Source organism: Perna viridis, chromosome 15, assembly GCF_037379345.1.
Source record: "Perna viridis isolate PV_CMFRI_1.1 ecotype Kerala chromosome 15, ASM3737934v1, whole genome shotgun sequence".
Lineage (NCBI taxonomy): Eukaryota > Metazoa > Mollusca > Bivalvia > Mytilida > Mytilidae > Perna > Perna viridis.
The window spans coordinates 8,323,628-8,347,442 of NC_142459.1; the positions used below are offsets into that span (position 1 = coordinate 8,323,628).

Sequence of the window (23,815 nt, forward strand, 5' to 3'; positions counted from 1 at the left end):
CCGGCTAAGGTTCTGAGCACTATTTAGTCACCTTTTACGACAAGCTTAGTGCTGCTGCAGGCCTATTCTTTTGCCACCGGTTTATATATAATTTTAAATTGTGTATGATATAATTAAAAAAAATATAATATAATTTAAGATAATTTATTATACTTCAGAATATATTTTTTTTTGTGAATCAAGTGTAACATTTGAAATAATTCCCCATAAAGAAATTGTCCAGATTTCTTTTAATTGACAATGGATGGCTCAGAAAATGATTTTTACAGTTTCATTAGAAAGCAACCAAGTTTTGCAAAAAATGAAAGAGTTATCTCCCTTTTTCAATGAATTTCAATGCTTTCTATGTAATTTATTTCTTTTTAACTGTTGCAGTTCTTAAAAAAAACCAACATCCAACTTTGGGAAAGGATGCATTTGTGAAATGAAATTGATGAAATGTTTTTGAAAACAAAATTTGTCATTTGCCACTTACTGCCTGATTCTTACTTAGTTCTGTTTACCAAGTAGGAAAAAAGTTCATTGAAATCATTCTTTCTTTTTTTAAAATGAAATTCTAGATATAAATTTAGTTATTGAAATTTCTTTATATCCTCATCCTCCATGAAACCCCCTTAAATAGATATCTGGGATGATTTGTAAAGCAGAAAGCAAAACCAGATGTATATACAGCAAGATAAAAAAATCTTAATGATAAAAATCAGTCTCTAAAAGAAAATTTCTGTTAAGAAATGGAAGAAATCTGAATTATCCTGAGATTTACCATCCTACATATTTGTTGTTCGCACTCTAACTACATTTACTGTGGCAGTTTGTCCCTGAATAGGAGTATGTACACTTATTCCGGCATTCTGTCCCTTAATAGGAGTATGTACACTTACTCTGGCAGTCTGTCCCTGAATAGGAGTATGTACACATACTCTGGCATTTTGTCCCTGAATAGGAGTATGTACACTTACTCTGGCATTTTGTCCCTTAATAGGAGTATGTACACTTACTCTGGCATTTTGTCCCTGAATTGGGGTATGTACACTTACTCTGGCATTTTGTCCCTTAATAGGAGTATGTACACTTACTTTGGCAGTTTGTCCCTGAATATGGGTATGTACACTGGCATGTATACCCTGTTCCTGAGGAAACACACTGGCCACCATTTTGACATGGATTTGGGTCACAATAGTTGACAGCTGAAATGTATAGAACTTTGCTTAGACAGTTACTGTGAATTTTTTTTATTCCAAGCTACCAATTTTCCTGGTTTAGAGAAAAATGATCAGTTCATAGAATCTAGAAATCATGTGACAATTCATTCATACAAACGAATCCAAAATTAACTTTAATTTTTGTAGGGAACCAGATTTCCTGTTTTAACAAAACCACCAAACCCAAAAACAACAATACTTCCACAGTATATAGATTATTAAAACTATATACAGGGGCAAAAAGAACTGAAGAGTGGAAGGGCACCATGGACTGACCAAAGCGGGGCCCACATCGTCACACTTCTGTGATTTGCATGCAAGGCCTGAACCTATCTTTGATTTAACATCCGTCAAATTATGACAAAAATAAGAGGCCTCCTACTTGAAATCTATACAAAGGAATAGATTCAATAACACTAGTTTCAGGCCTACTATTTTGTCAAAATTTAAAAATACTATCTGAAATGTCCTATCTGCACATTTTAAAGCTGGTTAAAATCTGAATCCAATCAAACACAAATTACAATATGTTGTGTCGTAATTGAGGCACAACATGTTTCCAAAAAATTTTCACAAAAATGGAAAGATTCAGAGTAGATTTTTTTAAATTTAAATGTAGAGAGCACAAGTTTTGAACAAAACATTTTAACATGAGTTGTAATGATACAGGAGACTATTTTTTGTAAATACATGTATATCAAAGAGTGGGACAAATCTAATGCACTCAGTATAATTAACATAAAAATGTTTCTTTGACCACCCACCCCCCTTTTAATAATTTCTGAATCAGTTTAGAAATTTCAGTGTGTCAATATGTGTGAAATAACAAACAACTTCAACTACCTTACTGAGATTACAATATTAAAATTGCCTTGAAGATTAATTCTCATAGGAAAGGGTAGTTCAATAAGGCATTTTAAAAATGATAATATAGACTTTATTACTCTTCTTTCAAACTTAACATGCCAAAATACTTAAGAAGCAGTCTTTGTAAGAATCATGCAAAATCTGAAAAATGTGATACACCCCAAAAAAAAGGTTACATATTTTTATTTTTGTAATTAAGTTGATTTATAGGTCTATATTATGAAGTGTGTAATTATTCTTTCAAATCTATCTGCCCTTAAGAGATAATCAACATTAAAAGTCCAGTAGATTCTATTGTATCTGATTGTCATTTACAGAGTTATCTCCCTTAATTTTGAATTTAACAGTGCATTCTCTACAATTTTTATGTCCTATGAGCACTATTTATACGAAAAACTAAATGTTAATTTCTGTTTACTGAAGCATTTAAAACAAAATATCAAAAATAAAAATATGTAGGCTTTTCACCCATGTATCACTTTTTGCATGATTCTTAGCTGGAATGCTACTTTAAAATACATGTTTAAAGAAGATGATACAAACTTTATTTCAAACTTAAGTGTACATATTTGTAGACTCCGGCAATATGGGAAAAATCAGAAACATGCGTGGCAAAACCCCACCAATCTGAAAACATAATTTCACTCAAGGATGCTTTCTCTATTTGAAAAGACCACTATTTGATCTCTGCATCACTGGATTTGCTCAGAAAATTGTCAAGATAATGTCAGAAAAATGAAGTTTTTTACAGAGTTATCTGCCCTTGTAATGTTCATTTCCAGTGCATTTCAATGAAACTATAACTCAGTTTACCAAAATATGAAAAATCTTCTCTTATTTCCCTGATTCTGATGGTGCAAATAGTCAAATTAAACTTTCAAAATGATGTTTTTTTTTTCATACTATGTTTTACCCACTGCCTGATTCTTACAGACACTGACACTTAAAACATCTTTAATATAAGATGATATTGATGTAAATAGGCATATTTTGTATTTTGATGATACCTAACCTGAATCTACTGGTTAAGCAAATACCAAGAGTTTTTTCTAAATCTATATAGGGCAATTAACTTTGACCCTCTAATTGACTCTATTCCTTTAAGGTCTTATAAGGTGTGGTCAACAATACTCACCTCCACAATATTGACCCATGTAACCTTGGTAACACTGACAAGTGAAGCTGTTACCACTGGGTATACAGTTTCCATGGATACAGGCGTTTGGATTACAGGGATCTTCAGCTGAAAACAGATCAAAATAACAAGATAGTGAAGAAGAAGGATACAACTCCATTTACACTCTTGGCATGTAAGGAAACCTAAGGACAGTGGCAGACCTAGGGGGTGGGTGCAGGGGGGTTGGCAACTCCCTATTTATTGGAAAATTTGTCATTTTTATGAATAAAATTGACCAAAAATGGCAAATAATGTCATAGCACCCCACTTTTTCTGAGGAACCTGGGCTGGCACTCCTCATTTTCGGTGTCTGGATCCCCCTTAGAGAAGATCATAGAACTGGTAAGAACATCCATAGTAAATGGACCAAGACAATTAAAACTAAGAAATATTACAAGTTATCTATCTAGTCCTCTAAGGTCTATTTACAAAATGGAAAAAAACTATATTTTATTTTTGTTCTCCTACTCACTGGCCATTTATGTCACATTGTTCTAAATTACAACATAAATGGGCAGCCCATGATAAAACAATGACACAATGGAGTTTCCGTGATTTATTATGGTTCTAATAGGAGTAGTTTCTTCATGTTTTTGAATAGACGAAGCCGATGTGTTGCACGCATTGTTGGTCATGTGTTTATCACTTTTTTTACCATGGCTGAGGTCGAAAGAGCTTGAAGCACGTCATATCAGAATTAAGGATTGTTTTTAATTTAATAACCAAATTTGGGGCACTTTATGCTTCCTGAACTGCGAAGCTGTTTATGAACAAGAATAATATACCCCAAAGTTGGTAATGCAAGTGTAACTTGGACAAATTTAATACAATTGTTATAAGTAAATTTCTAATCAATTAAAGACAAAATTAAGATTAATTCCATCATCAAAGCCTTATTTCGTTCTAAATTATTAGAATTGTTTAATGGGGACCAATCGACATTAATGATGTCACAGTACCAAAGTCGTATATGGAAAATAACCTATCTTGCCTAGATGAGAAATGTAAGGGCAAGATATGAGGCAGATTTAGTGTATTTTAATTTCAAGCTTTTTGGATTGATTGATTTTAGGGTTTAATGCCCGAGCACCAATATTTCAGCTATATTCAGGCGAGCATTTTGAATGAATTAGATAATCTCTAAAGTGCATCCAGTTTAACATGATCACACAAGGATTATAGATCACTTTAGGATCAATCTGTAAAAAAAAATGTTCCAAAAATGGAAGAGATGATACAATGTGCAGAAAATCTCAATGAACAAAGGATGCTTTTTCAGTTTACAACACATTTATCTCCTTTAACAGCCAATCAAATCAAGAACTATAACTCTTGCAAAATTCCAAATCCATGTATAATTTTTTTATCTAAAAAGTGCATTATTCAAATGATGAACTAAGACATGTTATGTGGTTTAGCTATAACTGTTTCTTAATAAAAAAAAAATGAAAAACTGGGCAAACTTGCTTTATTTTACAAATTTAAATTTTGGAAAAAAAACATAAACATTGTAATTTGTCTCCATTTAAAGCCAACCCAATCAAGAACCATAACTCTCGCAAATTGCCAATTTCATGTATAATCTGTATTATGTTTCATAGTAATACCCTCACTCCCCCCCATTCAATAATATGCATCTTGATTTGGACCAACATCTAAAATAAAAGGAGCACAATGGAAATATGTATTTAAGATTCTGTGAAAGTTTTGTATAATTCCATTTATTGGTGTAAAAGGGATTACTGATAAGAGATGCGTACCCCCATTTCCCCCATATTCATTAATGGCAAGTTCCAAGCTTTGTTTAAGTAAAACCCCCAAAAATTTTTGGAATAGCTCCACAATGGAAATATGTACCTGTGATACAAATTCAGTGAAATTTTAAGCAAATCCAATTCAGTGGTACAGGAGGAGGTGCACAAAGGGAATATACATGTATAATAAATGTTCAGTCAAAGTTTCATAAAATTCCATTCAGTGGTGTAGAAGGAGTAAGGGATAAGAGATGTGTACCCCTGTGTGTAATCAAAGGAATTAGAGATGGAAAGAAGGAGGGGATGATGGCAAGAGGATGATAATTAAAGTAAAGCTTGAGGATTTGACATGCATGTATCACCTCCTGCCTGATATTTATAAAGACTGGTACCTGAAAACCAGAACTCACCTTTATCACAATAAATTCCTGTGTAACCACTGTAACAATGACATGTGAAGCCACTCCCACTAGTGTAACAGTTTCCATGGTGACACGGGTTGGGATCACATGGGTTGTAAGCTAAAGATTTTAGAAAAAAATGGTAAGTTTACAAACTTCTTTTATTAGTCTAGAAATAAAATTTTACCCAAATGAAAAGAGTTATTAACTCCAAAAAAACAACTAGAACAGAAAGACAAAACTGTAGACTAAAAAAAAATATTGCAAACAATGTAATCTACTAAAAATGGCAATAATGAAAACCCGCTTTTTGACTTTCAACATAACTGATGCAGAGTTTTTCTGAAAACATTTTTTTTAAATCAAATGATAAAGTAGCAATAGGCAATACATACCATGTTTCTGAATTTACTTTAAAAACTAGGAACTTTCTGAACAAGTAATCAGTGCATTTTAATTTGACCGTCTTTTTGCACACAAAATTAACCTCCCAAAAAACAGCTTACAGGTAAGTAAACCAATGCAGAAACTACATTGCATTCTGGGAATGCTATTGTTCATGACATTTCTGGTTGGTCAAGACCTATTATACAAGTATGCAGCAACTGCATAATATTGTTTATGAGTATGGAAGTTGAATTTCTGAATTGGTCCATTGAAAATTGTTGATGATTTTTTCAATCTATCATTCCATATCCTGAAAAATGGGAACATCCCAAGAAACACCAAACATTGTTTACAAGGTATGCTACTGATATATATATCACACCAGCCCACAACAAATTAAATATTAATCCATCCATTGGTAGCTGAGATAATTGCAATAAAACTTGCATGAAATGAGTAAGTCATTGATTACAGACAGACGGACAAGTTGATTCCAATATACCATCCACTCTTTGAGTGAGGTATAGTTTTAAATACTTACTACAGGTGGAGCCACTGTAGCCAGCATCACATAAACATGTTCCATCAGACTGGCAGGTTCCGTGAGATCCACATGGGTTGTTATAACAGGGATTGTAGGTTGCTAAAAATAGAGCATTATTGTGAAAGAACCATTTTTTATCAGATACAAATTTTCATGACTTTTCATAATTGTTTAGTTCAACAACAAATTCAAATTCCAAACAAATGTAAATTTCCAAATGTTATAACTTTCATGAAGTAATGAAAACTAGAGCAAGCAGGCGCGTAGCTGAGGCAAAATTGAAGTGTAGGCAAAATTACGGCAAGGGGTCTGCTTAAGGCCCCCAGCAGGTCCATGGGGGCAAACCCCCCACCCCCCCGAAGCTCCATGGAGATAGCGTTTTAGAGCATCATTTATGCCTCTCCTGCATGTATTTTATCTCAAAAAAAAAAAATTAGCAAAATTAAGTGCAGGCAAAAGCATTTTTGTCGAACGGCAGCTATGCGCCTGGCAAGGTAACTAAGAGAACACCAACCACTTCAAATGGGCTTAAATGTAAAACACTCATTGGATTATCTCCTTTTTAGCATTGTCATACAGTAATTATATTCCTTCATGCACATCTACATCTTCCTATAAATTTCCATCAAAATTCTTCGAGTGGTTAAGGAGGAGTTGCGCTTACAAGATTTTACCATGTAAATCCCTTAATTTTGGAACATCTCCCTTTGGAGTATTTAAAAGTAATTATATTCCTTTATGCACATTTACATATAATACCCAACCTTCCTAAAAAATTTCATGAAAATCCCATGACAGGTTTAGGAGTTGGGCTTACAAGGTTTACTATGTAATAGCCTTTATTCAGATTATTTCCCTTTGGAGTCCTCTGAAAGTAATTATATTCTTTTACGCGTAATCTACTATAACACCCAACCTTCCTACAAAATTTTATCAAAACTGCTTGAGTGGTTTAGGAGGAATTGCACTTACAAGAAATGTGAACAGAGGAACGGACAGAAAGACAGACAGGGTGATTCATATATACCTCCAAACAACTTTGTTTGCAGGGGGTATAAAAAATCCTCAAAAAATATATATATATCTGCAAAAAATACAGAACAGATCTATTTTATTTTGTTTGCCACATTGTGTATGTAGATTGCCATTGTTTCCTTTTTTCATGTTCTGTACTTGGATTTTGAGATATTTGAATCATTCCATTGCTCATGCCACAGTATTTTTTCACGATGTTTAAAGTACTTTAGTATAAGTGTTTGTAAGAATCAGGCAAAATGGGAAAAATTAGAAACATGTATGTCAAAACCCCACTGATCTGACAATAAATTATCACTCAAGGATACTTTCTTTATTTGAAAAGACCATTATTTGATCTCTGCATCACTGGCTTTGCTCAGAAATTTTCAATAGAATGTAAGAAATATGAGACTATTAACAGAGTTATCTGCCCTTGAAATGTTTATTTTCAGTGCATTCCAATGAAATTATAACTCAATGGTCCAGCATGATAAGGAAGATCTTGTCTTTATTCCTTAATTTTTATGGTGCAAATAGTCACATTACACTATCAGAATGATGGGTTTTTTTATACAATGTTTTACCTACTGCCTGATTCTTACATAGAATGACACTTAATAATGTAAAATCCAATGTCACAAAATATGCTCAAAGGTTGACTTAAACTTTCTACTTATAAGGACTTCTGCAGCAATAACCAAGGTAAAAATACTAACAACAGGTGGTGCCACTGTATCCAGGGTTACAAACACATGTTCCATCTGCCTGACAGTTACCATGGTAGCAGGTACAAAGCAATTCTGGAAAAAATGCATTAAAATTAATCTTCCCAAGAAATTATCATTAATATTGATATAAGTATATAGATCTATTTGATTTGTAACTGACAAGTGATTGATGACCATTTTTCTTTATTTGTTATGACTATATATGGATAAACATGAAGTTGCACACGTTGTGCTAGGCATATATATATACCCCTACTCATACAGAAAGTTGAAACAAGAGAGCAACCAAAATCAGTTACAATGTATGTCCCATCTTTATGAAGCCACATACCAATTTTGATATCAATTCATCCATTAGTAGCCCAGATAATTGCTACAAAATTCAGATGGGCAGACAGAATGATGTTCGGACAAATAAGGTGATTCCAACATACCACATGTTAATTGAAGAAGGTTTAAACGAAGGGTTAACTCCCATTTAAGCTGAATAACTATATTTTTTTTAAGTGTAAAGTAGGTCCATTATGGTCCATCCATTGGTAGCCAAGATAATTGCTATGAAATTCAAAAAGATAGACTGAATGACCCGACAAAAGGACAAAGTGATTCCAATACACAACATGCTCATTTATGTAAAATTATACAAGCATCCTGAGAGTATAGTTTGAAAAGAATAAACAGAATGCAATTTTCATGCACAATTTATTAACAAAAAGATAAATCAAGTCTACATTAATTTTCTAAGTCCAAAGGCCATAACTCAGCAAGAAATCAACGAACAGGAACAAAATTCAAACTTGAACTTTAATGTGCCATAGTAAAGTGATGTACCAAATATCAAATGAACTGCTGCAACCATAATGAAAACAAGATCAGAAAAATAATTTACCGGACTGACGGACAGAGTGCAAACCTAAAGTCCCCCACAGCAAAAGTGACTGGAACGGGACCAATAATCTGATAAACCTAACATTCAAACTGATCTTCATGGTATAAAAAGTAAACCTGTTCACCTCTATCAATCTCAACCAGTTCACCTCTACCACTCACAGACTTGTTTACATGTATATTAGTCCATGGGCTGGGAGGGTCCACCATGAACCCCCCCTATTCATCAACTTCATGGTGATTTTTAGGTACCTTTATACCTCCCATTACCGAATCAATTTCACGCAAAAGAATATTCTTGGATTCTTTTTCAGTATAAGCCTATATCTGTACCCCTTTGGATCAAAAAGCCAAGATTTTTGTGACTCAATTGTTTGAGAGTCTTAGCCTTCCTGGGACAGCATGTGTGAATAAACTAAACAAATACAGGTATCATCGTATAGCCCAATGTCTCAGCTTTACAATAGTACCACAAAAGTTGCAGTAACACTTAGAGTTTTGCAGTAAAATGAAAAAAATGTACCCCTACCCCCCCCCCCCCCCCCGAAAAATCACTAAATTGACATATTTTTCAATGTCAAAACCCCTAGAATATAAATGCTTTAGTAAATAATGGCTTATTTGGTATTTTCTGTTTAGTTTTATCACAATTAATACTTCTGGGGTTCTTTTGATGAATTTTGGGGATTGTCTTAGTCAGAATTTATCAAAAAATGCAAAAAATTGGATTTTCGATTTTTCGGTCAAAAGTCACATAAATATGACTCTTAAAGTTATTACTCGACTGAAACGTCTCAAATTTGGTATCATTGGATAGATAATTTAATTATCTACATAAATGAACCAGGAAAAACTAATTTTCAGGAAAGGATTTTCAAAAAAAGTTTAAAATATCACCCCTAACCAATGAAAAATGGTTTCAGTATCAAACAAAATTCTAATTCACAGCATACTGATATTGTAGAACTCATATTTTAGTCATTCATAATTAAGTTAATAATGTACCTAACATATCGCTTTTACCAAAGTATTAAATTCCGAATTTTATGAAAAACTCATTATTGTCATATTGAAACTGAAAAATACGTGCCTAAAATGAGCAGGTATGTTGAATAAATCGATAATTAAAATACTAGAACACAACATGTCTATTGTACACTGTTTATATGCCAAAAATTAACATTTCAGTTCATGTTGAGGCATTTTTTATCATGGGTAGGGATGGCAATTTTTCACCTAATTGGACTTGGAAAAGTTCAAACATTTATTACTTGGGCTGATTACAAACCAAGACACTATATAATTGTATTTGAATATATTTGAAGTACGGTATTTGACAAAAATGCCAATTATGGGTGAAATGGAAGGAAATATGAAATTCTGAAAATTCCCCTCTTTTATGAAAAACTCATTATTGTCACATTGAAACTGAAAAATATGCCCCTGAAATGAGATTATATGTTGAATACATCCATAATTAAACAATAGTACCCAACATGTTTAATGTACACCGTTTATATATTAATTATTAACATTTGGGTTTATGTTGAGGCATTTTTATTCATGGGTAGGGGTGGCAATTTTTCACCTAACTTGACTCAGAAAAGTTCAAATATTTATTATTTGAGCTCATTTTGAAGCTAAGACATTATATTAATGAACTGTATCACACAAAAGCTAGATTAAACTGCGGTATTCTGACAAAAGGAAATAACGGGTGATATAGAAGAAGTTCTAAAGTTCTGAAAATTCCCATTTTTTACGATTTTATAGTAATTGTTATCCCACAAAGAAAATCTAAGCGCCTTAATTGATCAGATATGATAGGAACGTCATTATCTTAATTATGAATGCCTAAAATATGAGTTTTACGGAGTCAGTAAGCTGTGAATGATAATTCTGTGTGATACTGAGAACAGTTTTCTAGGGGTAGGGGTAATATTTTTAACATTTTTTGAAAATCCTTTCTTGAAAATTAGTTTTTCCTGGTTTATTTATGTAGAAAATTAAATTATCTATCAAATAATACCAAATTTGACACGTTTTAGTTGAGCAATAACTTGTAAAGTTGAATTTATGTGACTTTTGACCGAAAAATCCAAAATTTCTATTTTTCGCATTTTTTTTATAAATTCTGACTACGAAAATCGCCAAAATTCATCAAAAGAATCCCAGAAGTATAAATTGTAAAAATACTAAATAGAAAACACTAAATAAGCCATTTTTACTGAAGCATTAATACTCTAGGGGTTTTGACATTGAAAAATATGTCAATTTGGCAATTTTTCGGCAGGGTAGGAGTACATTTTTTCATTTAACCGCAAAACCGTAAGTGTTACCGCAACTTTCTTGGTATTATTGCAAAGCTGAGACATTGGGCTACATGTTGATATATACATATATCAGTTTACTATGTTCTGTAGAAAAGAGAAGTTTGTATAATCAAAAAAACTTTAAAATAGATTTTTGCCTCAACAAGGTATAAAATGTAGCCAAAAAATACAAAAATGCTTCAGTTTATTTTTTGGTGACAAAAAGATTCATAAATGGAAGGTATAAGGGTACCTGAAAATCACACTTTGGTTGGAGTGGAGGGGGTGCACATAGATACAATAAAGAGATTCACATTCTATACAACGTAATTCGCAGTTATTGGAAATGTGGAGAATCTGTGAAGGTTAACACCTCTGCAACCAGACTAGGGTTCTATACATCCAAAGGTTAATTCATCTCTTACCACAATGATCTCCATAAAACCCATCTTTACAGTTGCATTTATACTTCTTCAGGTCTTGGGAATACATACAGGTCCCACCATTCTCACATGGGTTGTCATGGCAATAGTTGTAGTCACCTAAAATCATAACAACGAAAGTGTAAAGCATCATGCATTTCCTAGCTGTTTGTTAGTGGAAATACTACAGTACCTGAACCAATCCGTGCAACAAAATATGTGATCGGTCATCCATCCGACAAATCGATCCATTAAACCGGTGATCGCATCACGTGACCACGGAGGGGTCACTGTATTTTACGGTTTTTGTTGTTTTTTTTGTCAATTTTACACATATTTACATAATGTAATAGATTTAAGCATCAATTTATACTTTTGTTTTACATTTCTTTTATTTTGAACAGACATTACATCATTTTATAACACAAAACTGCACTCAGATCGGTCACCGGTATTCGGTCATCGATCCATCAGCAATCAATCGGTCAACGGTCATTGATCCGTCAAATCGGTCGGTTCAAGGACTGTAGTAGATTCGTGAAGCTGAAGACAAAGTATTGCCACTTAAACCTCTACATGTATAATATTCTCCCCTGCCTATATATAGAACAAAAATGTGTAAAACACCAATAAATTATAAAATAATTGAAAACATGCATATCATTGAATAAATTACAAAATGACTCAAATTTATACAAATACTAGATCAACCTATTTTCGCTTGTCATTAAACTAACTGCAGCCAGTCACTGAATTTTCCAAGCAATAACTACATGATTGTTGGCTGAATACCATCATTTCTTCATATTCAAATCCCACTTTAAAGCTATATCTACTCACTTTTCTAGTATACCTCCCCCTTTTTTCTTCATAACATTTACACTTATCAGTGCCAGAGTACCAAGCCTCACACACTCCCTGAGCTATCCCAGCAAGCTATCCCGGCTATACACTGGACACCATCCCCTTCTTAAACCTGAATCCCAGGAGCTTCGTCTTTTACCTATATCTATACCACCCCTCCCTCTTTTTATCTCTCCACAACACTTACTACAGTCAGTTCCAGAATATCCAGCATCACAGACACACTGAGCTTTTCCCGCAATAACTAGACAATGGCTGTTGGCATGACAATATATAAGGGAACATGGATCAACCACGATATCTTCAAAAAAGTAATAAAAACACAACATATTCATATAAATTAATTTGAAATAAATACTGTAATCTGATTGGTTAAAATAATTTTGTTATATCTCAATGGATAAAAAAATATTGACACATCCCTATTCAGTTAAATTCAGAGCTACTTGTCTCATTTTTAAAGATAAAAATGTGTTTTAAAATTAATTTATAAGAATTTGCAATAATAAAAATTTCGTCTATTGAAAAATTACATAAATTTTCCATGTGCATATTTTGTTTATTGCTCTTTGCGAAATAAACAATATGCTCATGGAAAATTCATGTTATTTTTCAATAGACAAAATTTTTATTACTGATAATTCTTAAATAGATTCATTTTCAATAACATAATATTTCTCTACTTATATTTTTTTTCTTTCTGCAAGCATTTAAAAATCATAATTTTAAAATAAAGTGTGGAGAAAAATAGTAAATCAAAAATAGGCTGACAGAAAATTGGTTTCTCCAATGAAATCTGTATACTACTTTCATCATCCTCCCCATTTTTAAATACATGTACAAATGAACATGTATCTACCATAGTTTATGCCTGTGTAACCATCATGGCAGCTATTTGCATAGCAAATCTTCTTTTTTGTATACAATCCATGTTTTAGGGGGAAAATGTTCCTGTCCCTCCATTTTTTCACCCTCTAATTTAAAAAAAAACTTACATGTACTTACCACAGTTAGTGCCTGTGTACCCAGTGTGACAGCTGCATGTATAGCCATTGTTCTGTAATGTACAAACTCCATGTACACATGGGTTGGGGTCACAGTACTTTGGAGGCTGTTGATCTGGAAACCATGGAAACCAAAAAACGGTCTCAAATATCCATACAATCATTGCAGTGTTTTCTGAGTTGTTAATGCTTTTTCAGATTGGTTTGAATGAAAAATATTCACAGGAATAAATTTTAATAGTTTTGAAAAATTATTTGCATTTCATCAATTTTGCTGGTAATATTTTCGCAGTAATTTGAACAAAAAACAATAGTGAATATTTATACATTTACAGTAAGCATTGCCTAACAAAATCTGCATCTCCTTACTCAAAAAAATTAATGGAATAACAATAATAATAATAATAATAATACATGTAGTTCAATTTTTTACAAATATGATAACATAAACTATTATGAGGCCAAAAAAAACAAAAAACAAAAAAAAAATTCTGCACACGTACTTCAACAAAGTTTTCCTAGGCTTTTCTTCCGCCACTAAAAATGTGAATGATAATATCAACCCAAGTTGTACCGCAGGTTAGGTTTAAAACAATGACCATATCTTCTTACACTAGTTGGCCTAGAAGTTTTGTTAAATTATCCAAGCCGAGATATTAAGTAACTGTCTTTGTAAGAATCATGCAAAATCTCAAAAATGTGATACACCCCAAAAAGGCTACATATTTTTATTTTTGTAATTAAGTTTTATGGGTCAGTACTATGAAATGTTTAATTATTCATTCAAATCTGCCTGCTCTTAGTAGATAATCCACATTGAAAACCGAGTAAATTCTATTGTATTAGAGCACCATTTACAGAGTTATCTCCCTTAGTTTTGAAATCTACAGTGTATTCTATATAATTTTTGATCTCCTAAGAGCACAGGTTATATGAAAAACCACATGTTAATTTCTGTTTACTATGACATTTCAAACAAAATATCAAAAATAAAAATATGTAGGCTTTTTACCCATGAATCACATTTTTGCACGATTCTTAGCTGGAGTGCTACTTAAACACTATTTTGTTAATTATGTTTTCATGCACCTCCATCATGGAGAGTTGGAATGGTAATGTCAACCCAGCTGTACTGCAGTTTTTAAACAAAGGTCATATTAAATTACTTTATTTGACAAAAAAGAGTTGTTTAATTTTCCAAGCCAAGAAAAACACTATTTTGTAAATTATGTATTCATTCACTTCCACCATAGAAAGTTAGGAGAGTACAGTCAAACCTCAGTAGATCGAACTCCAAGGGACGGTTGAAATGTGTTCAAGTTATCGGGAGTTTGAGAAATTGAAGTTCGTATATTTCCGGATTCCTTTCGTTGCCGGTCTAAGTTTGACTTTATCATTTGAAATTGCTTACTTCCTCCGAAGTTGTGTTAGTTCGTGGATCTTTTTCATTCGCTTTCGGAAGATTATGTTAATTCGTGGACATTAACAATGCTCTGTCTTCTTTTAAAAACTTCCAGAGTGCAGGTTTGGTCAATTATTGGTCAATAATTTGTTTTCATCCGATTTTCTTTCATGGTTTCATCATACTGACTTTGGAACATTCTCGAACTTCAATCAGTTTTATCAAAACTACCTAATTAGTGATGACTTAAATATTACCTGTAATTAACTAAAATGACACTGATTAATGATAAGGTTTCAGTTTTTCACACCTTTTATTACCCAAGCTGACAAAATGGCTGATGAGTTCAAGTTAGTGAGGTTTATTCTCTGAGATTTATTACCGAACTGACCGACTAGTTGGTTCAAGTTTTCGAGAAATTGAAGTTCGAGAAATCCAAGGTTATTTATATTGATTATATAGGAGAAAATTTTGGTACTTTGAAATGTGTTCGAGAAATCCCGGGTGTTCGAGCCATCTGAGCTTGAGCGAGTGAAGTTCAACTGTAATTTCAACCCAAGTTGTACTGTAGTTTTAAAACAACAGTCATTTCAACGTAGACTAGTTGGCCTAAAAAAGTTTTTTTAATTTTCCAACCCTAAAAAAGCATTCTTTTGTTAACTATGCTTTCATGCACTTCCACCATGGAGAGTTGGAATGGTAGTGTCAACCCAAGTTGTACTGTACTTTAAAAAAAAAAGTCATATCAAATTACACAAAATGGAGTAAGAAAGTCTTGTTTAATTTTCCAAGCCAAGAAAACAATACTTTGTTAATTATATTTTCATGCACTTCCCCCATAGAGAGTTAAAATGGAAATGTCAACTTGAGTTGTACTACACTTTAAAAAAAAATCATATCAAATTACACTATTTGCAAAAAAAGAAATGTTTAATTTTCCAAACCAAAAAAAAACCCATTATTTTGTAAATTATGTATTCATCCATGCACTTCCACCATAGAGAGTTGCAAAAGTTACTTCAACCCAAGTTGTACTGTAGTTTTAAACAAATAGCATACCACCTTACACTAATTGACAAAAACGTTTTCTGAGCCTCCAAGCCAAGAAAAAACATCATTTTGTCAATTACATTTCCATGCACTTCCACCATGGAGAGTGGGAATGGTAATGTCAACCCAAGATGTACTGTAGTTCTAAAACAAGGGTCATATTAACTTACACTGGCAATTCTCCCCTAAGTAACCATAGGGACATTCACAATAATAGCTTTGTCCATTAGAAATACACGTTCCTTTTCCACATGGAGACGCAGCGCAGGGGTTGTAGGATACGACTGAAAGAACCAGCATAAACATATATATATATATATATACATCTATTAACTATGTAACAAAATATGAGCTAGAAGGCAAAGAGAGAAATTGGTCCCATGCACATACTATGCTTGAAATGGCTGTTGTAGCTGGGGTATAAATCTACAGCAGCAAGTAACAGCAACAATCCACGGTGAAGCAAATACGCAATATGTCAATATTTCAGCTGTCAATTTCCTCTGGAAAACATTCAATGAAATGAATGAAAATAACCATGACTTGAGTTCATTCTTATTGAAATATTTGACTTTAAGGCCAAATCAAATTAATTAGTAGGTTTTCTTCCCTTCCGGCCCCTAAAAAATTGACAAAAAATAAAACAAAATTAGGATGGGAATTTCAGTAAAACCTACATGTCTAAACTGATCTTAAATAAACTGAAAATCTATTTAAATCAGACACTTTTTTAAGTCTTAATGTAATTTCGACCTTAGTCAACTGTAAATACATGCAGATTAGTTTACCTACCTACCTACCCTATTTTTTCATCCAATGTAGCATTAAACAGTCATATATTTTTTTCTTGGCCTAATTATCATTTTCTAAAGGCAAGTACAAATGTAAATTAGACTACGGATAGGATATAACTCAGTGAGGCTATCTGCTAAGGATAAAACTATTCAACACTATATCATGTATCACGATACTTTTTGACATGATACAATATGATACATTTTACTGAGGTTTCGATAAGATACAATACAGGTCAACTTTTTTTTTCAAAGAGTAATCAAGGGAACAAAGGTTATAGCTGTAATCAAAAGAATGTAATCCAAAGACAAAGACCGAACATTGGAAAACAGACATACACAACAAATAACATAAAGTAACTAAAATCATACATGCAAAGTAACAAAAGCAAATGAGCAACTCGGACTCCACTAAAAACTGGGAGCATGGACTAGGTGCACTGGTAGGGTAAGCATCATCAAACAATTGATGATCCATTATCTTTGTTAAGACCAAAGTTATGGACTCGAAAATTGAAACCTGGCTTCAAAAAAATTCATAATTTTTAAATCTGTTGAATATTTTTTATTCCAAAGTGAAGAAAATATATAGGACAACATGCTGCTGTATATTATATCGAAATGTATCTTATTGTCACCCTTGTATCCCAATACATATCATATCATGTGGCAGGACTGTATCATTACAGCCCTACTAATTGCCAGTTCTTAAGGAGGTAGACCTTTCAAAATATCTGGATCGACTCATCATTAATTATTTTCTCTTGTAGTTATTTTGAGTTTACAATTCATTTTGACCATCACAAGAATTATTTTACAAAATTTTATTCGGCAAATCATTTAAAGTGGACATAATTTGCAAGCAACTTATTTTGTCCACAAAAAAAAAAATAAAACAAAACAAAAAAAGAACGGCGAGAAACATTTTTCCGTTTTGTTAAGAAAAAAAGGAGATAAGTGTATGTAAGTTCACTAAACATTACCACTTAAGGAGGTAGACCTAGGGTAAGGGACACAACTCTTACAAATCATAAGAACATTTGTATTCAGGATTTTACATCAATCTTATGTAAGCATAAAAGTAACTTGGCATGATTTCATGATCTGTTACAAAGGAAAGCTTGAAAGGCTTTGGTGAAATTGAATATGATACAAAAATATCCAGGAAAATGTCTACAGTTACATTGCTTACATGTTTCACAGAGAATGCCGGAGTATCCACTAGTACAGTGACATCCATAATGATGACTGTCTACAACATAACACTGGGAACCATGCTGACATTGGTTACCAGCACAGGGGTCAGAGGTCGAAGTACATTCTGTAAATATTGAAAAAAAATTGTCAGTACACAGCTTCTCAATTAGTATAATGTACTAGAAGCTTAGGATTATTTCAATCATTGAAAATTTAGTTTCTGTCTATAAAAATTTCCAAGGTTTAAGTTCAAAACAGCAAAGTTAATATTTTGGGGCTTTTCACGAGCAATGACTCTAATGAGGAGTTACCATACCCAGACTTTTGTATACCTTAGAAGGATCATTTCATCATTGAAAAGTCTCTTTTGATATACAATGTTTTTCAGGCTGAAAATTTTTTTTTGGCACTTCAAGAGCAATAACTCGTCTTCATACAATACAACTCTGACTTAAACAAGTGAAAGAAGATGACATATCCATAACAGCAAAAATGTATTGTCTTACCTAGCATGACTGGCATGCACTTACGTTCACAACAATTAGAACAGAACATCTGTAGTATGTCTAACCTAGACCTACATTTATACTGACTTATGTCCAAAGACATTGGAACAGATCATCTGTATTGTGGCTAATTAACTTAAATCTTCAGGCATATACTCATGTTCGTAATCATTTGAACATAAAACACATATGTAGTGTGTCTTACCAAGACCAACTGGCATGCACTCATGTCCACAACCATTAGAACAGCACATATGTCCGACTGGACAATTGTCGGCATTACAGAGCTCAACACAGCTACCAATTTGACCAGTCACATCTGGACATCCACTGGCAACTACAGAATAAAACAAATGTCTATAATTACACTAAACTCTGCAGTCATATTGAGAGACTCTTAAATAGGCAGCTAATTCCCCTCATGAAAATTTTAAATGCGTCCAAGTATCGACTAACAATTATACCAGATAACATAAATAACTTTGCAACAGATAGTCGCAACCGCTGGATACAGGGCAGGAAACTCACTCCAATTCTAGCCAGTCCTGATCAATAAATAGTCAAACTGCTGGATACAGGGCAGGAAACTCACTCCAATTCTAGCCAGTCCTGATCAATAAATAGTCAAACTGCTGGATACAGGGCAGGAAACTCACTCAAATTATAGCCAGTCCTGTATACAATTTTTCAATATACTTACTGTATGGCCATATAGATTTTAGCTAAAATTAGCCAGCCCTGCCAAAAAATAGCCAGTCTCGGGCTGGCGGGCAGGCTACAATTTCTAACTCTGCTGGATATGGAATTTTTGTTCAGAATTACCCTGCATGCTTTATGTTTATATGATGTAAGAATATTTCTTCTATAACTTCAAAATTCAAGACTTTTACCATTATTCCAACTCGGTCATTTTCCCTAGGATTCCGACTAGTAAGGCCAATATCAAAGACTAATTAAAATTGCCAAAATTTTCGTTGGGATGTTACTTAAAATGCAAATTTGTGAAAAATCAGACAAAAATTGGATACTTTACGTTCAAAATTTCCAAAGAAGCACCTTTACAACCATTACATTCTGTGATTTAAGGAGAACACATCATCTGATAGAGCAAGATGGTTGTTAATGTGCTTTTGGGTGAAAATGTAACTTTTTTGTTAAAAACACCAAATATATAAACATGATACCTTATATGTCCGTAGCCCAATTGGTCTGACAGTCACACCAACATTACAATGTGCGGTTAAGGTTTTTGGTTAAACCCAGCTTATTATTTTCATTTTGTGTTTTTGGTCAACATATCATGATAATAATAATGTATTCATTTTTGTAACCATTTTTTTTTCTATTTTGTCAATAGTTTGCATTTTCATGATTTCATGAATTTACACCTATTGTCCGGGATTCCCAAAATCCCGAAAATATGTAATCAATTTGTGATGTATTAAAGTCTAATTATAATATCAGCTTGTAATACTTTTCTATGAAATAAAAAATGTTGTCTGAATATTGCTGAAATATTGCTGCTTGGACATTAACCCCAACAATCAATCAATCAAATAAATCAAAGGAAAGTGGGCCCAGGTCCTTTCCAAATTAAAAGAGAAAAATATATCAAAACGCAAAAAATCTTAAGTAGCAGTCTTTGTAAGAATCATGCAAAATCTGAAAAATTTGATACCTCCCAAAAAAGGCTACATATTTTTATTTTTGTAATTAAGTTGTTTTATGGGCCTATACTATGAAATTGTGTAATTATTCATTCAAATCTGCCTGCTCTTAGGAGAAAATAAACACTGAAAAGCCAATGGAGTCTATTGTATTTGGGTGTCATTTACAGAATTATCTCCCTTAATTTCGAAATCTACAGTGCATTCTTTATAATTTTTATCTCCTAAGAACAAGGGTTATATGAAAAACTGATAGTTAGTTTCTGTTTACTATGGCAATTCAAACAAAATATAAAAAATAAAAATATGTAGGCTTTTTACCCATGAATCACATTTTGCATGATTCTTAGCTGGAGAACTACTTAAGTACCGATTTTTTTTCTTTTTCAGGATGCTTCCTTAACTTTTCTCACATAGAAGTATTACTTAATGGAACTTTAAGTGACCTAACAGATGACCTTACTTTGACAATAATCTCCATAATAATTCTGTGGACACTTGCAGTAGTATTGGTGTCCATTTGTTACACACTGTCCGCCATTTTGACATGGATTTGTTTCACAAGGATTGGCTGTAAATAGATTAAATCATTAAAGGATTGGCTGTAAATAGATTAAATCATTAATGTTAATTCTGTTTTTCTTGTCTTCAAACACCATGTAGATGAAACAATGAGTGTTTTTGATATATATTTTAAATTTCATGGGTCATTTCCGACTTTGAATTTATTACATTTCACCAAGTGAGACCTAACAGGAATAACAAAATCTTTCATATGTAAACATTTGAGTACACCTGTATTACTTTACCATATAATTGCTGATTTAGATGAATGACCCATTTAAGGAGGTATAGACCAAGAATATGGGAAATAACTCTTGAAATCAGTGATACATGTATGTTTGTATTATATTCAATTTCACCAAAGCCTATCAAGCTTTTATATGAAACAGAATGAAATCAGTCTAAGTTACTTTGATGCTTACAAGAGATTGATGTAAAATGCTGAATATACAAACATTCCAATAATTTGTAAGAGTTGTGTCCCTTACCCTAGGTCTACCTCCTTAAGGCCAACTAATAATACATGTAATTTCTTGATTCTGAGGCACCTCTTTACTGCCTGTGAGTGAAAATTGTGAAAAGGACTCAAATCACTTTTATGGGTCAATAAAATTGTTTAAAAAAACATCTTGCTTACCTTAAAAATGATCCAAAACAAAAAACAAAAACAAAAACAAAAAACAAAAAATAACTTTGAATGGCCTAAAACTAAAAAAAATGTTCTTAAGTGTTTATCCCTTGTATGACAAAATATTTAATTTAGAGTGTAAATATAAACTTACTATCACACTTATCACCATACCAGCCTTGATCGCATACACACTCCTGGACACCTAGGTTACGGTCATAGTAACAGTAACCATGGACACATGGGTTAACAGAACACGGGTTGTAGTCATGGCTACTATCATAATCTGTAAGAAAAAATGTTGTTGCCATTGTAACAGAAACCATGGAATTAGGGGTTGTAGCATTGGCTACTATCATAATATGTAATAAGTGTTGTCATAGTAACAAAAACCATGGAAACAGGGGTTAGCACAATCATGGCCAATATCATACTCTGCAATAAGGAAAGGTGTAACCACAGCATCAATGAATACAGGTGTTAATAGAACAGGGGTTGTAGTGATGACTACTATCATAATCTGTAATAAAAAAAGTTGTTGTCATGGTAACAGAAACCATGGAATTGGGAGTTGTAGCATTGGCTACTATCATAATCTGTTATTAGTGTTGTCATAGTAACAGAAACCATGAAAACAGAGGTTGTATTTTTGGCTACTATCATAATCTATTATTAAGAAAGTTGGCAAAGAAACTAGTCATGGACAGAGAGATAAACAGAATCATTAGTACTATCATATTATGCCATAAAGGACTGTGTAACCATAGCAACTGTAACAATGGATACAGGGGTAAATAGATCAGGGGTTGTAGTCATGGCTACTAATAAAGAAAGTTGTTGTCAAAGTACCAATAACCAAGGAAACAAGTGATAACTCAACAGGGGTTGTAGACATGGCTGCTATCATAATATGTGACAATGCATTTTTTGCATTTTTTGGGAAAATTACTTATACCCCATATTACCACCAAATGTGTGGTAAATTGTTTAATATTTTTTGGATTTATTAGTGACTACAAAATAACTCCAATTTTAAATATAAAAACATAAAATGAAGGGACTAAAAATAGATCTAACTATATCCCTACTTACATTCACAATAGAGGCCATAATATCCATGGGCACAGGAACACTTGACGTAATTATCGTAGAGATGGGTACATGTAGCTCCATTTAGGCAGGGGTTTCTTCCATCTGTACATGGATTAGACACTACAGGAGCTGTTAAGATGAAATATAGATTAATAATCATTCATAAAACCTGCTTAAACAAAACACTGAACAAAATGAAACCTGGCTTTACAAAACACTGAACAAAATGAAACCAGGCTTTACAAAACACTGAACAAAATGAAACAAGGCTTCACAAAACACTGAACAAAATGAAACCTGGCTTTACAAAATACTGAACAAAATGGAACCTGGCTTTACAAAACACTGAACAAAATGAAATCAGGCTTTACTAAACACTGAACGAAACAAAACCTGGCTTTACTAAACACTGAACGAAATGAAACATGGCTCTACAAAACACTGAACAAAATGAAACCTGGCTTTACAAAACACTGAACAAAATGGAACCTGGCTCTACAAAACACTGAATGAATTGGAACCTGGCTCTACAAAACACTGAACAAAATGAAACCTGGCTTTACAAAACACTGAACAAAATGAAACCAGGCTTTACAAAACACTGAACAAAATGAAACAAGGCTTCACAAAACACTGAACAAAATGAAACCTGGCTTTACAAAATACTGAACAAAATGGAACCTGGCTTTACAAAACACTGAACAAAATGAAACCAGGCTTTACAAAACACTGAACAAAATGGAACCAGGCTTTACAAAACACTCAACAAAATGAAACCTGGCTCTATAAAACACTAAATAAAATGAAACCAGGCTTTACAAAACACTGAACAAAATGAAACAAGCCTTTACAAAACACTGAATAAAATGAAACCTGGCTTTACAAAATACTGAACAAAATGGAACCTGGCTTTACAAAACACTGAATAAAATGAAACCAGGCTTTACAAAACACTGAACAAAATGGAACCAGGCTTTACAAAACACTCAACAAAATGAAACCTGGCTCTATAAAACACTAAACAAAATGAAACCAGGCTTTACAAAACACTGAACAAAATGAAACAAGCCTTTACAAAACACTGAATAAAATGAAACCTGGCTTTACAAAATACTGAACAAAATGGAACCAGGCTCTACAAAACACTGAACAAAATGAAATCAGGCTTTACTAAACACTGAACGAAACAAAACCTGGCTTTACTAAACACTGAACAAAATGAAACCTGGCTCTACAAAACACTGAACAAAATGAAACCTGGCTTTACAAAACACTCAACAAAATGAAACCTGGCTCTATAAAACACTAAACAAAATGAAACCAGGCTTTACAAAACACTGAACAAAAT

At 32.9% G+C, this 23,815-nt stretch overlaps 1 protein-coding gene across 3 annotated transcripts in view; it reads right to left on the bottom strand.

Moving 5' to 3' along the window:
- The window catches only part of LOC148596804 (uncharacterized), a 60,443-nt gene that overhangs the window by 25,414 nt on the left and 11,214 nt on the right, over positions 1–23,815 (bottom strand). For 2 of the 3 annotated variants that reach the window (XM_088563341.1, XM_088563339.1), the window contains 14 exons: positions 22,468–22,596; positions 21,530–21,661; positions 20,647–20,754; positions 18,722–18,853; positions 18,006–18,134; positions 16,190–16,303; positions 13,569–13,682; positions 12,751–12,864; positions 11,703–11,819; positions 8,066–8,149; positions 6,330–6,431; positions 5,411–5,521; positions 3,205–3,312; positions 1,077–1,187 (listed from right to left, as the gene is read on the bottom strand). In XM_088563341.1, coding sequence (XP_088419467.1) covers positions 1,077–1,187; positions 3,205–3,312; positions 5,411–5,521; positions 6,330–6,431; positions 8,066–8,149; positions 11,703–11,819; positions 12,751–12,864; positions 13,569–13,682; positions 16,190–16,303; positions 18,006–18,134; positions 18,722–18,853; positions 20,647–20,754; positions 21,530–21,661; positions 22,468–22,596 — 1,605 coding nt within the window. The remainder of the gene's footprint in view (positions 1–1,076; positions 1,188–3,204; positions 3,313–5,410; positions 5,522–6,329; positions 6,432–8,065; positions 8,150–11,702; positions 11,820–12,750; positions 12,865–13,568; positions 13,683–16,189; positions 16,304–18,005; positions 18,135–18,721; positions 18,854–20,646; positions 20,755–21,529; positions 21,662–22,467; positions 22,597–23,815) is intronic. The other variant, XM_088563340.1, reaches the window with a different exon arrangement.